This window comes from Squalius cephalus (genome assembly GCF_949319135.1).
Source record: "Squalius cephalus genome assembly, chromosome: 2".
Lineage (NCBI taxonomy): Eukaryota > Metazoa > Chordata > Actinopteri > Cypriniformes > Leuciscidae > Squalius > Squalius cephalus.
Genome location: NC_137123.1, coordinates 28,804,367 through 28,818,178, shown reverse-complemented (window position 1 = coordinate 28,818,178; position 13,812 = coordinate 28,804,367). Strand labels below are relative to the sequence as shown.

Sequence of the window (13,812 nt, the reverse complement as noted above, 5' to 3'; positions counted from 1 at the left end):
GCTCGTCGTTCTAGACTGAACTTCTACTTATGCAATCCTATCTCAAACTGTTTTATCTTCAGTTTTCTGTCTTCTGTGAATAACCATCATCCAGTCACCTCTCATCTCAGCCTGCAACAGATAAGACCTGTCACTTTCATGCCAGTTTCACCATAACTATCTGCAATCCAAAGACTCACCTGCTGACATCCTGTGTGTCATTCAATAAACTCTATTCAGATAATAATCCCCGTGTCTGCATTCTTCTGTTCCATGACTATAATATATAATATTTTTCATGATGCAATAAAATCCCCATGTATAAAATCAGATCCAACATACATTATTAGGTAGGTCAAATGCATTGAGAATTCTTTGTAATATTGTCAGCAAAATTGCACTAAATGGCCGTTTTTATAGACAGACAAATGTTTGTTGCCTCTAGTTAAAAGTGTGTTTTATACAGAATATATATTTTTTAGTTATTTGTATTGCCATTTGTGTTTCAGGGTGGAGATCTGTTTGATTCAATCACCTCCTCAACAAAATACACTGAAAGAGATGCTTGTGTGATGGTATTCGACCTGGCAGCAGCTCTCAAATACCTGCACAGAATGTGTATCGTCCATCGAGACATCAAACCTGAGAATCTACTGGTATGAACACATCTTGCACAGAGACTATGGATCTAAGAATACTTTGATTCACACATCTTTGACACACACAGCAATATAGAGACACGAAACCTGTGAAGAAAAAACGTTGCACTTTGTACTTGAAAAATGACTTAAGGTACAGTATGTCAAGAGGAAATAATGTAAATCCTGGTGGATAAAAATATACCTTTTGCCTCTTTCACTGTTTGTCGTAGGTGTGCGAGTACCCTAATGGTACAAAGTCTTTGAAGCTGGGTGATTTTGGCTTGGCTACAGTGGTTGAAGGCCCGCTGTACACTGTTTGCGGAACACCCACTTACGTTGCCCCAGAAATCATAGCAGAGTCAGGGTAAGAGTCATTGATTGTTTAGTTTTTATATAATCAAATGTGTGATTGCTATGGAAGCATGAATCTGTGTTTAATAGCCTTTAAAATGCTGGAGGATGAATGTTATTGACTGTGTCTTTCTATCCGGGCATCGCTGCAGTTACGGGCTAAAGGTGGATATCTGGGCAGCTGGAGTGATTACCTATATCCTCCTATGTGGCTTCCCACCTTTCCGCAGGTAACACTAGATAAAACTTGCTCAGTCCTTCATGTTAAAGTCAGCATGAAACAGTAGTTGCGATAGTCTTTTCTTTCCAATAGTGACCTATATCCTAGTGAAACTGCTTCTCGGACAAGAAAAAATGTAGGGTGGGATTTTGTCCATCAAGAATTGATCGGATGGTTGGATCATTATGATTTGCTATTGGCCGATCTCATGTGAGTGACAGGTTGTCCCGCGGTCACGCCAATAAACACGTCATCAGAGTAGAGAAGAGATGTTATTGCAAGTGGAAGAGGAAGTTATTTTGGTTAAAGATTACCAGGACAAATGAAATTAAAAAAATAAATAATAATAATAATAATAATGTGCACGGATAAATCATTCATAATAAATACTGCAATATTCCATTAAGAAAATAATTGTCCATTTTGATTTCATGACTTTAATATACTAGAGTGTTTAAAAGTCTCATTTTGTTCATTGCGTAGTGTTCTCAGAAGTTATTGTTCATTAAATATTGTGTGTGTGTGTGTGTGTGTGTGTGTGTGTGTGTGTGTGTGTGTGTGTGTGTGTGTGTGTGTGTGTGTGTGTGTGTGTCTGTGTGCATTGCATTTGTTTTTATAGTGAGAATAACCTTCAGGATGACCTATTTGATCAGATTCTGGTAGGGCGTTTAGAGTTCCCTTCACCCTTCTGGAACAATATCACTGATTCTGCTAAAGTGAGTACAGACAAACACACATTTTGACACATGCTACATTCTTAAAATGTACTGTTTCAATCTCACTCATTTATCTCCACATTCTTCATTCTTCATCCTGTATACTCTGTCCTGGCTGTTGCACTCCACTTTCTTTCATCCTACTCACACCATCATCTCATTCACATCCTCCCCCTCTCACACTCAGCCCATCCAGCTTTAGAACTGTTTTTGCATGCTAGGTTTATAACATCTTTCTCTTCACTGAATGGCAGAATGTTTTGCTGTGTTTGCAAATGTGAATGTTTTCATATACTGTAACATGTTTATCACATTTTTTTCTTAATTAAACTTAAACATATACATATTTGTTTTTATTTAAACAAATGTGTATAAGTGTTTAAATAAATTCTATTATAATTAATTTTCTTAAGGATTAAAACAATCTATCTTAGTTAATGCTGTAAACTATATGTGACCCTGGATCACAAAACCAGTCACAAGTCGCACGGGTATATTTGTGGCAATAGCCAACAATACATTGAATGGGGGAAAATATATCGATTTTTCTTTTATGCCAAAAATCATTAGGATATTAAGTAAAGATCATGTTCCATGAATATATTTTGTAAATTTCCTACCGTAAATATATAAAACATTTATTTTTGTGAGTGAATGCAGCACAATCGCGAACATAAATGGACAACTTTAAAGGCGATTTTCTCAATGTTTCGATTTTTTTCCACCCTCAGATTCCAGATATTCAAATAGTTGTATCTCGGCCAAATATTGTCCTATCCTATGATGTATACATCTCAAGTTAAAAAAATTGGGGAGTCCCTTGATTACACATTGCTCAATAATCATGCTGTAAATTGCAAATAAGGCAGGTTTTGCATTAACTTCTAAATCTAATTATAAAGTAAATTTTCTACTCCAATTAATTGTAATCATTTACACAGTGGCTGTCATAGCTTGTTTTCATGACAAATTTATTTAAACACATTAAATAATCAAGACATTACTAACAGGTTAAGAAAATATAATGAATAGGCTAATATAGTGCATATACAAAACTAACCTACTGTCGACACTAAATGACTGAGGTAAATGTAATGCTACTTAAGATATTATTCTTGATATTGATATCTTTCTAAAGTTGAAACACTGGTTGAGAGATGTCAACATATCAATCGATCATATCTTCTTCTGAGCTTTTTACTGGTAACAAACAGCATGGCATTGCCGCATGCGCCCCCTTCTGGATTGGAGTGTGGATCGCCTGTGACTGATTCTATTCGTCGTGCGACTGCATGCACCGAACCTTGACCTCTGTACCATACGGTTCGAGACGAATACATGTACCGTTACACCCCTAAAATATATAAAATATATAATAGTATATGTATTCGCTCTAGACAGAGCATTATTAGCCAACTCAGCTGCTTACTCATGACACATAGCAACACAGCTGAAAGTATTCCTAATATGTTGGACCTATTGAAAGTAGCCTACTTTTACCTGTTGAGACATGCCTTCACAAGCACCGTAAGAGCTAGGCTTGTGATGTCTGAGTTGGGGAAGAAACAACGTGTGAAAGGGGCATTCGCAAGGTTGTTTGAAAATGTGCTTTATTTGTGTAATTCCGCTAGGTGCCACTAGTGTCACATAAACTACCTACATCACCTTTAACTTTAAGTGCAAAGATTTGTCCTCAGGTCTTTTTGTGTACCTTTTGAATGCAAAAAATTAAGTAAATTAATGATCATGATGTGTTTACAGGAGTTGATTGGTCACATGCTGCAGGTGAATGTGGAGGCCAGATACACAGCAGAGGACGTGTTGTCTCACCCCTGGGTCACTGTAAATGTGAGTGGAAGGGTTTAGTGGTGTATATGTTTGATTTGTTTTTGTTTTTTGTCAATATTGTGGAGTTGTGTAATGCATATGCTACACTAAAGTATCACATTTCTATATATATCAAAATCAAAATGTATTTTAGGCATTGCATGTTGAGCAGCATGGATGGCCACAAGGGATTCACTCGCACACTTACTCATAAAACATTATTGATGTAATTTGAGCTGTATTAGAGGTGGTTTTGATTTATGTTTCAAATATGTTTTCAAACTGAAACCTACAATTTAGTCAATATGCTCTGGTGGACACAGTATATTGCTCACCATTAGATTGGCCTATCTTAATCCACTTCAATAACCAACAGGAGGATGCTGCAATGGAAAACAATATGAAGATGGAGGTGGCAGGTAAACTCAAAAAGCACTTTAACTCTGTACAGAAACAGAGCAACACTTCCCCTGGAGTCTCTGTTCTTGTGGTGAGCACACACACTCACATATGAGAAACAGTCAGCCCATCATTACTGCAGCTGTTGTCACCTGTTAATATTCACTGCTTAGAAAAAATAACCAATGCCATCCTCTCGGTCCCTAATGATTAGTACTTGGATTACACATAATTCCAAAGCATAGCGTCACTGAAATTACAGCCACTGTGGACACCAGCATCAAATCAATCAGTTTGTCTCTCTCAGCGCTCATGACTTACATAACTGCTAAGTCTCAGAAAATATGAGAGATTATTGTATTGCAAACAAGCACAGCACCAAATATGCCAGAGCTATGAAATTGGAAATGACTTCAGAAAGCATCACATCAGGCGCAAGTAGGCTATAAAGATCCCGTTCATTTTCTCCATATAAAAAAAAATTATTTGACTTTAAGTGATAATGTATTTCTTCAACACACCTTTCAACCATTTAACACAGACTTTTGTATTTAAAATAATTAACCAAAACAAAAATGTGTTTAATTACGGTGACCGGGAGGGGACATGTTCGGTTCACTTGGAAACCTGGAATTATGGGAAATGACCACGACAAAACTATGATCACGCAGGTTGTTTACACTTAACTCGTGGCCACGAGAAATAGATTTCGTTCTCTCAACATCTCATCTGGATCTCAAGGCCACGACTTTATATCGCGTGACCACGACATAAGGATGCCGTTACCTCAAAAAAAGAATCTCTTGGCCACGAGTTAATATGACGTTCCCACGAGTTTATGTGTTGTGGCCAAGCGTGCCGCACAAGCCCTGAAAAGTGAAGCCAAAACGTCTCGATCGCCCCCCAGTGACTGGTCCTAGTATAGGTTATAAGCCCCGCCTCCCCGTGTTATTCAACGGGACGCGAGACCAACTAAACAATTAAATTACACTTCAAATATCTTTTTTCAAAAGTCGTTTCTTTCATTTGCTGTCGTTTTTATCACGCTGATGTAAGTTCAAGTGTCTGTTTCAAAAATAAGTTGTTTTTTAGTTAGTTACGTGATGCGGTGGTGTAACGTCATGATTGACAGCTGTGATCGACAGGTTCTCTGAGCGAAGTAGTCACTGAAGCACCAACGGACATTTTTTTCAGGATCTTCAGAGGACTGAGGAGATTGTATTTACTTTATTTTAATAAGCCTCTTGTCGTACTGCAATACATTTTTTAAAAAGTGTACAGAATGCACTTTCCCTGCGAGGGTGATTTCGCGGCTTTACTTCCTGCTCACGACTGCGCAGGTCTGGTCCCGAGATCGCTACTGCGCAGACTCAAGTTCCAATATGTCAGCGCCATATCGGGACTCTGGCGGCTTCAGTTCTAATCAATGGAAGAGAGCGAAGGGTTGTCGTCCATCTTTTTTTACAGTCTATGGTTGTGGCCACGACAAAACTAAGTGAACCGAACGTGTCCCCTCCTGGTCACCTTATTTAATAGCCAAATTGATGGTTAAAAACTACAACCAATCAGAGACTTTTCAAACCTAAATCTCTCAGCAGTGATTTCCTTTAAAGCCGGGGACACACTTAACGACTGTAACGTAATTTGATACTTACGACTGATCATGCCCAAATGCGCCGAGTCGCGTTCAGTCGGTGTTCACAGTCGGTGTTTGAAATCTGCTGTAGTCGATGGAAACAGTCTGTAAGTGTGTTTAGTTCAGTCTTAGAATGTTTCAGCTAGTCGTTAAGTGTGTCTCCGGCTTAGGTCAAGGATCCATTCACTTTGAGCTGTTTACTCATATATTTGTATATATTTGAATATATTGCTATACTTATATTCAATGACTACAAGTCATTAGTTTATTCATGTGATGCAAAGCTGAATTTTCTGCATCATTACTCCAGTCTTCAATGTCACATGATCCTTAAGAAGTCATTCTAATATGCTGATTTGGTGCTTTGGCATTTCTTAGTATTAGCAATGTTGAAAACAGTTGTGATTAATATTTTGGTGGAAACTGTGATAAATATTTTCCAGAAATTGTTCAAAAAGAACAAAACAAAAAATGACTGATTCCAAACTTTTGAACGGTGATGTATATACATAGTGTTAAATACAGAAAAATGTGCAGTCAGTGCTTCTCTCTTTAGTGTCCCAAAATGGCTGAAGGACTCAAAGGAGTCATAATCCTTTTTATTGTTTGGCTGAAGCAGTACTTTATGAGCTCAGAGAGAGACATGGGAGAAGCATTTTCAGCCATTTCCACCCTCGTGTCTTATTAAATTCCCATCCCAGTTCACTGCACCATAAACCCCTCACTGCCAGTTCTTCTCATTGTCATAAGGTGTTAGTTTCTGTAAATGTGTTTTCAGTGTTGTCATTGGTCTTAACCTCGTTTATATTGTCATGATCAAGAATATTGTCTATTACTCATTCTTTGAACTTGACCCCATCATGCAGAACTTGACCTCATCATGCAGTTTTGACAAGACCTCAGTATACATTTAAAATGCTCAGCACGTGGGCAGAGCAGTATATTGAATATTCATGATATATTTGCAATGATTTTGCTAGAGCCTTTTTTGTTCACTACACTGCTTGAAAAAGCAGCAGCAGGGTCTCTGGCTGAATGTGTATTGATGTGAATCTCATTTGACAGTTTGAACTATAAGGGCAGGGCTGTACCTACACCCCTTCCTTGCTCTCCCAAGACCCGAAGTGATGTCTGCCACTGGATATTGGGTATTTGAATCCAAACCTAAATCTATTTTTAATGAGCTTGAGAGCTTATGACTCTATACTAAAATCTAGTACTCTGGCTGCCTCCTATTAACCCTCACTGGGTTTTTTCAGCATTTCTGGTCTTGCCTCACAATAAATAATGTACCTCATATCCCAACCATAATCCGGTCCACTTTGTGTTCCCATCTCCTCACTCCACTCCATGTTCATGGTGGCTCTTTCATGATGAATACTTTGCTGTGATATTCTGAGCCATATGGCTTGTGTTGCACATTTTTGCTGTATATTGTTTCCTTCTGGGCTTTAGTTGGAAGGTTTGTATTGGCATGCATGCATTACTGACTGCTTGAATATTAACACTGCAATCTGATGGCCTCTCTCTCTTTCTCTCTCTATCTCTCTCTCTCTCTCTGTCTCTCTCTCTCTCTCTCTCTCTGTTACCTAATCCAGAGACAGTATTTCATGGCAGTTGCCAATGTCCTCTAAATGAACCTCATTCTTAGGATCTTGACCACTGCCATCAAAATTTTAAAGAAAGTGGTTTGAGAATATAAAACTCTGCCACCATCGCAGTATTGTTATTTAAATGAATAAATCTAATGACCGGGAGAGAGAGAGAGAGATACATAATTATGCACACAAATTGCCTTGGATGAAATATTTTACTTAAAGATTGAAAGACCTGTTTAGAAATTTTTAGATGAAATGGGGATTTACTTATTGATTATTTTACTTTTTTATTACATTTAATTGATTTATTTCATTTTGCAGCCAGTATATTTATCAAATAGGATCCGGACAGGTGCTATTCATTTTATCAGCTTTCTTTTCAATTTTTTTTTTTTTTTTCAATCGGTTTTGTCCACATCAGCTGAGGAACATACCAAAGAAACCAGATCATATCACAGTTTAAAAGAATAGCTCATGAAACTTATTAATTACTCACTCTCATGTCATTCTAAATCCATATACTGAAAGAAAAATATTTTTTAATTAACCATCACAAGGATATTTTCCATACATCAACAGTTCATACTGATGGTGGTTTGTCAGGCTAAAAAAAAAAGCTATGAGACTCATCTGGTATAGTATGCACTTATAATCAGCTCTCAAATTAAATATTGTGCCATTGACATTGGTTCTTGTCTTGTAACCAAGTCATTACATCAGACATGCAACATAGGCACAAAAAGCTATCATATGGCTTTAGATGGTCATATGAACTAAATTAATGGTGCTTTTATAGTGGTTTTTGGAATTTGACAGCTTGTTTGGATATTAAAAACAGCAGCATGCAGGTTTGGAACAATATGAGGGTGAACAAACAATGTCCAGAATGTTCATATCTGAGTGATCTGTCCCTTTAAGTGGCTATATTTAGCTTTAAGCAAGCAAGCTGGTGTTTCTGAAGTAGACCTTGTGAAATGTCCCTCAGCTGAACTGTTAGAGGTTATGTTAGTGTTGTGTAAGAATTTGTGGTGTATGTGCTCTGTGAGTAAGACTAGTCTTTGTCCTCTGCTTCTGCTCTTCCCATGGCATTGCTATCCTCTGACTAGCTCCAAGGCAATGGTATGTACTAACACTAACTGCTATGCTCCTCCCTCCCCGCCGCCGTCTCCTCACACATACTCTTATACTGGCAGAAAGTGACAGTAACATCTTAATTTTACAAATTTTTTATTTAATTTGACTTTTTAACTCATTTGAATCTATATTTATTATTTTATTCATTTATTATCACATTTGTATTTGAATCTATTCTTTTAATTATTTATTATTTATATATTTTAATCTTTTTATTTATGAATTTTTTTCTCTAAACATTTCCTCGGACCCCCTAGCACTTTCTTGTGCCCCCCCCGGGGGTCCCTGGACCCCAGTTAAAAAAAAGAAAAGAAAAAAAGTTCTTGACTCACTTTAATCCTGCCATAAACTTCAGTGGTGTTTTTCGCTCCATTTTCTGTCTCTTTCTCTGCTGTGGTCTTTTTTCCACCTGCGACGTGATCAATAGTATTGACTTTTCAATGAAACTGGGTTATGCATAATGTCTTTTATATCTTAGTATGGATCGGTTTCCTGTTACAGCAACAAGAAAAAACACAGATCAACTGTTTTATTGAAACCTTAAAGGGTCAAGCAATTCTGCCATCATTTTCTCACTCACATTTATCATTCTGATGGCTTTCTTTCTTCTACAGAACACAAAAGATGATATTTTGAAGAATGGTTTAGTGTTGGAGTAGCAAACTAAAGTCAGAAAAATGTCGTTGTTAATATTTAATGGACTTGAGCTCATTGTTAGTTTGTGTTTATACATTAACTGAAGTAAACTAATGGGATCATATTGTATGCATGGTGGGAACATGCATATGTTGTCTCACATAAAATCTCTCAAACCTTATTGAATGTGTATTTTAGAACAAAGTGTACCTTTTACCAGTGCACAAATTGTTTACACCCTACAGAATACATTTGTCCCCACAAATATAGTAGTACCAGAAATGTTTGACCTTGTGGGGATATTTTTTAATTTACTTTTGGTCTCCTTGAGTAAAAACAGCTTATAAATCATATTAGATTGATAATGCAGAAAACACATTAGATTAAAATGCAGAACGTTTCCTGTTATTGGTAGGATTAGGGGATATAATATGCAGTTTGTATATTACAAAAATCATAATGTCTATGCAATATCACCATAAAACATGAAAACCCAACGTGTGTGTTTTAAGTAAGAAAGCCATAATTTTGGAACAACATGAGGCTGAGAAAATGATGAGAGAATTCTCATTTTTGGGTGCACTGTCCCTTTAAGATTGAATTGATCACTTTCTTGACCTCCCAGATTGTAACTTCATCTCACTTACTCTTTCCCTACTGAATTGTTTTCAGTTTCCTTTCCATTTTTGGGTGGGTGCGCCTCATGTGAACATCAACATGCAGTATTGTCTCTCTCTTGTAGAACACAGCTCTAGATAAGGAAACCATCCAGCTTTCTCGCCGGCGTAAGGACAGCAGCCCCCCTCCAGGAAAAAGCCCCTCCTCCACCCATTCAGAGAGACGACGCTCCAATAGGAGACGGTCATCTGCCCAATCGGAGGATTCTAGGAGTGCTGCTCTGGTTGAGCCTTTAGCCTCAACAACCCCCAATACACCATCAGCACCTCTGCCCTCCCCTCGCTCTGCCCCACTTCCCTATTTCACAGAATGCAATACTGAGGCCAACAAGGGCTTGCCGAAGGAAGAATAACTCTACTTAGGGGAAACAATATGGAGACAATTCCAAATATACATAAATAAATAATTAAATAGCTACTCTGCAAATCTTTAACGCTTCATTCTAGCTAAAGACTGGAATACACTACACAAGATTTGCTCAGATTTTTGCCCCAATGTACAGTCTGGAAGAGTTGATAAGTTGCCAAATCTTTTCTTGTGACGTACATCTGTGTGAAACAGCTTCTCGAACAAGAAGAAATATAGGGCAAGACTTGATTTTGTCCTGCAGGAATTGATTGGATCATTGTTGTCTGCTACTGATTTCATGTGAGTGACAGGTTAACCCGTCCCGGAAGTTAATTTGATTATAGATCACAAGGGCACATGAATTTTAATAAATAAATTTGATATGCCTGGACAAATCATATATAATACTGCGATACTTCATAAAAAATAAGAATAGTCCATTTGGATTTCATGGTGACTTTAAGGCTGGAATATGCTGCACAACTTACGCTAAAATACGCTAAAAATCTGAGCAGATTTTAAAACACTAACTGAGGATCACACACTTTCAGGTCGTTCCCAACACAACAAACTCGCACAGTAACACTCGCCTCATTGCTAGGAGACGATGTGTCTGACGCTAAAAATTTGGGGTCTGTGCCCATCATACACTATGCGATGTTCTGTGAAATCTCTCAACTTAAGTCTGCAGACTGGCTCTGAGCCTCCGACTTTCTGCAACTGTAGAATTGACTCGTCCAGACTGTAAATCAGGGCAAAAAACAGAGCAAAGTATTCCAGCCAAATAGTACAGTCAGAACTGTCTGTATAGTGGTCGTCTGCTCGTCTCCCTGCTTTCTTCTTCCAGTTTGGCTTCGGATTCCAGCACCCAGGGTGGGTTTGAAAACTTTAATGTGATTGATTGTATATATGTGCTTTGGATATCAAAGATCCGCTCTGCTTTTGTGTTTACTGACATGAACAGGACAGCCCACGTCTCGGTTATGAAAAGCAAGCACGTTTTAGGGTGGATCTAAATATGCTACTGGAAAGAAAGACTTTGAAACTGGCAAGAAACTTGTCCTGCTGAAACTTGAAAGTATGTTTGAAAATAGACCGCTTGACCTTTTGACTCTGCTGAAGAAACACAAGAAAGCAACTTGCATTTGTGGTGGTGTGTTTTTAAGAGGGTGTGCCTATATTGCACTACTGTGTTCTGGAGTCATTCTGCAGCAGTTTAGAGTTGCCTTCATATGAGCCAGCAAAGCAAGACATCTGTAGGGATTGTTAATAGTTCTGTTCTTTTGCTAATTTATTTGTACAGATTAGACAGAATGTGAAATTGTATTTTAGAATAGTTTGATCTTTTCAAGCCGGAGTCATTAAGTGCACGATATTTTGATTTATAGTATTAGGTTTGTCATCTATTTCTCCATGTACTGTCTGTACTTGTTATCTCTTTGCTCACCATGGCCCTGATTCAAAGAGAGTGATGAAGCTTGTTAATAAATGTATATGACATAATGAACTGATTTTGACATGTTCAAGGTTTCGAGAAATTTGTCAAAATTCAGTATCATTTCTGGAAGGCTATATTTCATGTTTAATAGATGTCATTTTCTATTAGTGTTCCATATCATCTCATAATCAAGGAAATGCAATAAAATTATCTAGCTGTTGTTTATCCTTGTCTTGTCCTTATTACGGAATGATCCCAGTAAACCAATAGCTCAGTTTTACTTTCTCTAGCATAAAAAAACAGGTGTAGCCTAATGCAACATCGCCATCTGTGGGTGGAGAATGGGGCTAAAGGACACCTGGGGTAAACCGTGTCTTTCTTTGTATTATTTTTTTTTTCAATCAAACGAATAACACATTCATATTTCCTACATCACTCTATTTCCTATCACTTATTCACAAGACCTATTGCAAATGGCACAAAGGTTTGTCCTCCTGAGAACCAAAAAAATAATATTTTTTATTCATGTTATGCTACGTCCTCTGTAGTGGACGCCAGTATTCAGTTGTTTAAAAGGTAAAAAGACATGAAATAAAAAGTATAGGTAAAAACAATGGGATTTTTTATTCACCAATGCATTTTTAGGTTTCAGGTTCCAAAATTGAATGAATTGATATACCATTTTACTTTATGCAATATGTTGGTTAAATGGATAGTTCTGTCCAATACAATGTATCTATAGCCTACACTGTGTCTAATTTGCATATTGATGTGTTCTTGGGGTAACATGTAATGAAAAAAGAATTACAGGACACCCAGACTTAAAACATGTATGTTATCAGAGAAATTCACTAAAATATAATGCCCACAGTGTACAAAAGTCTATGCCTGGGTTCCTGGAAGAATATTATATTGCTTTAGCTAGCCTAAGCATACCCTTATATTGCTATGTTATTTGCAAACTGTAATAGGCCTACCTTAAACACTTTCAAATGAACTGAACTTTTTGCAAAACACCGTCCTTGACCAACAAAAAATCCTCTTAATTTCCTTAATAAGAATAACTAGCTTTACACCATTTTTCTAATTTCAAAACCTGCTTCTCTGCCTACTCCATTCTTTCCATAGTGTTCAATCAGTGCCATATCGTCTAATTGATCATTTTGCATTCTCGTTTCATTTGTACAGACAGAAAACAACAAAGGTGACAAAACACATCCTTGAGGTGTCCCCGTGTTTAAAGACAATATATTTTAACACCCCGGGCGACAGTTCCGGTCACATCCTACTTTTCAGCTATTTCCCCCCGGATTGTAAACTTAAGCGATGGCCCTAAGTAAAATCGTAGCAAGCTGTTGGCTATAGGCCTACAGCGTTTATTTTTTGCAAAATAATACAGAAGTATTGATTTGAGAAGTCTACAAAGTGATATTAACCCCGCAAAAAGTGTCCCAGTTTTTATAGGCTAAATCATTAATATTTAATTTAAATTATATTTTCGTAATTACATTCATAAACAAATAATAATAATAAAAACACAATATTTGGAGACCTTAGACAAGCTGCACTGCAATCAAATAATTCATTCATTTTAATGGTTTTAATTATGGGAAATCTTTTAACAACAACAATATGTAGCACGCCCCACACCGCGTTTATTTTACATAAGTAATAAATCTTATGTGGACTTTTATTGCTTTAAACAACAGAATGATACAACATACAACTTTAGAGCCAGGGGAGCAAAGAAAACACACACACACACACACACACACACACACACACACACACACACACACACACACACACACATATATATATATATATATATATATATATATATATATATATATATATATATATATATATATAAAAAGTCCGGTGGCATTGAGCTGTCCATAATCTATAAATTGGCAACGCAAGTTGGATAACTCATTACCGCCATCTAATGACTACAAATGAGTGATTACGTATACGATTACCGTCTGTAATTATATAAAAAGCCCTCTCTCGGACAGCGTTTATTTTAAAGTATTATCTAGAAAACGAAAATATCGATAAGAAAAACAACGCACATGTAAAATACTCAAAGAGCTTGATGAGAGAAAACCCAAAACAGAGGAAGAATATTCAGAATAACAATGAGCTTTATTCGCCATTTACGCTCGCACACACAATAAATTACATTTTTTAAAACAATCTTTCAGCACC

The 13,812-nt window shown here is 37.0% G+C and overlaps 1 protein-coding gene across 5 annotated transcripts in view; it reads left to right on the top strand.

The window, feature by feature from the left end:
* dclk2a (doublecortin-like kinase 2a) overlaps window positions 1–11,824 on the top strand; it is a 51,148-nt gene extending 39,324 nt beyond the window's left edge. For 2 of the 5 annotated variants that reach the window (XR_013819149.1, XR_013819150.1), the window contains exons 11-18: window positions 489–635; window positions 851–984; window positions 1,124–1,201; window positions 1,811–1,907; window positions 3,669–3,755; window positions 4,111–4,224; window positions 6,835–6,917; window positions 9,880–11,824. Coding sequence is in view for 3 of the 5 variants with exons in the window: in XM_079850937.1 (XP_079707063.1) it covers window positions 489–635; window positions 851–984; window positions 1,124–1,201; window positions 1,811–1,907; window positions 3,669–3,755; window positions 4,111–4,224; window positions 9,880–10,167 (945 nt within the window). In the remaining 2 variants the exon portion in view is untranslated. Of the gene's footprint in view, window positions 1–488; window positions 636–850; window positions 985–1,123; window positions 1,202–1,810; window positions 1,908–3,668; window positions 3,756–4,110; window positions 4,225–6,834; window positions 6,918–8,473; window positions 8,487–9,879 lie in introns of all 5 variants that reach the window. The other 3 variants (XM_079850937.1, XM_079850936.1, XM_079850938.1) reach the window with 2 other exon arrangements.
* Window positions 11,825–13,812: the final 1,988 nt, after the last annotated feature.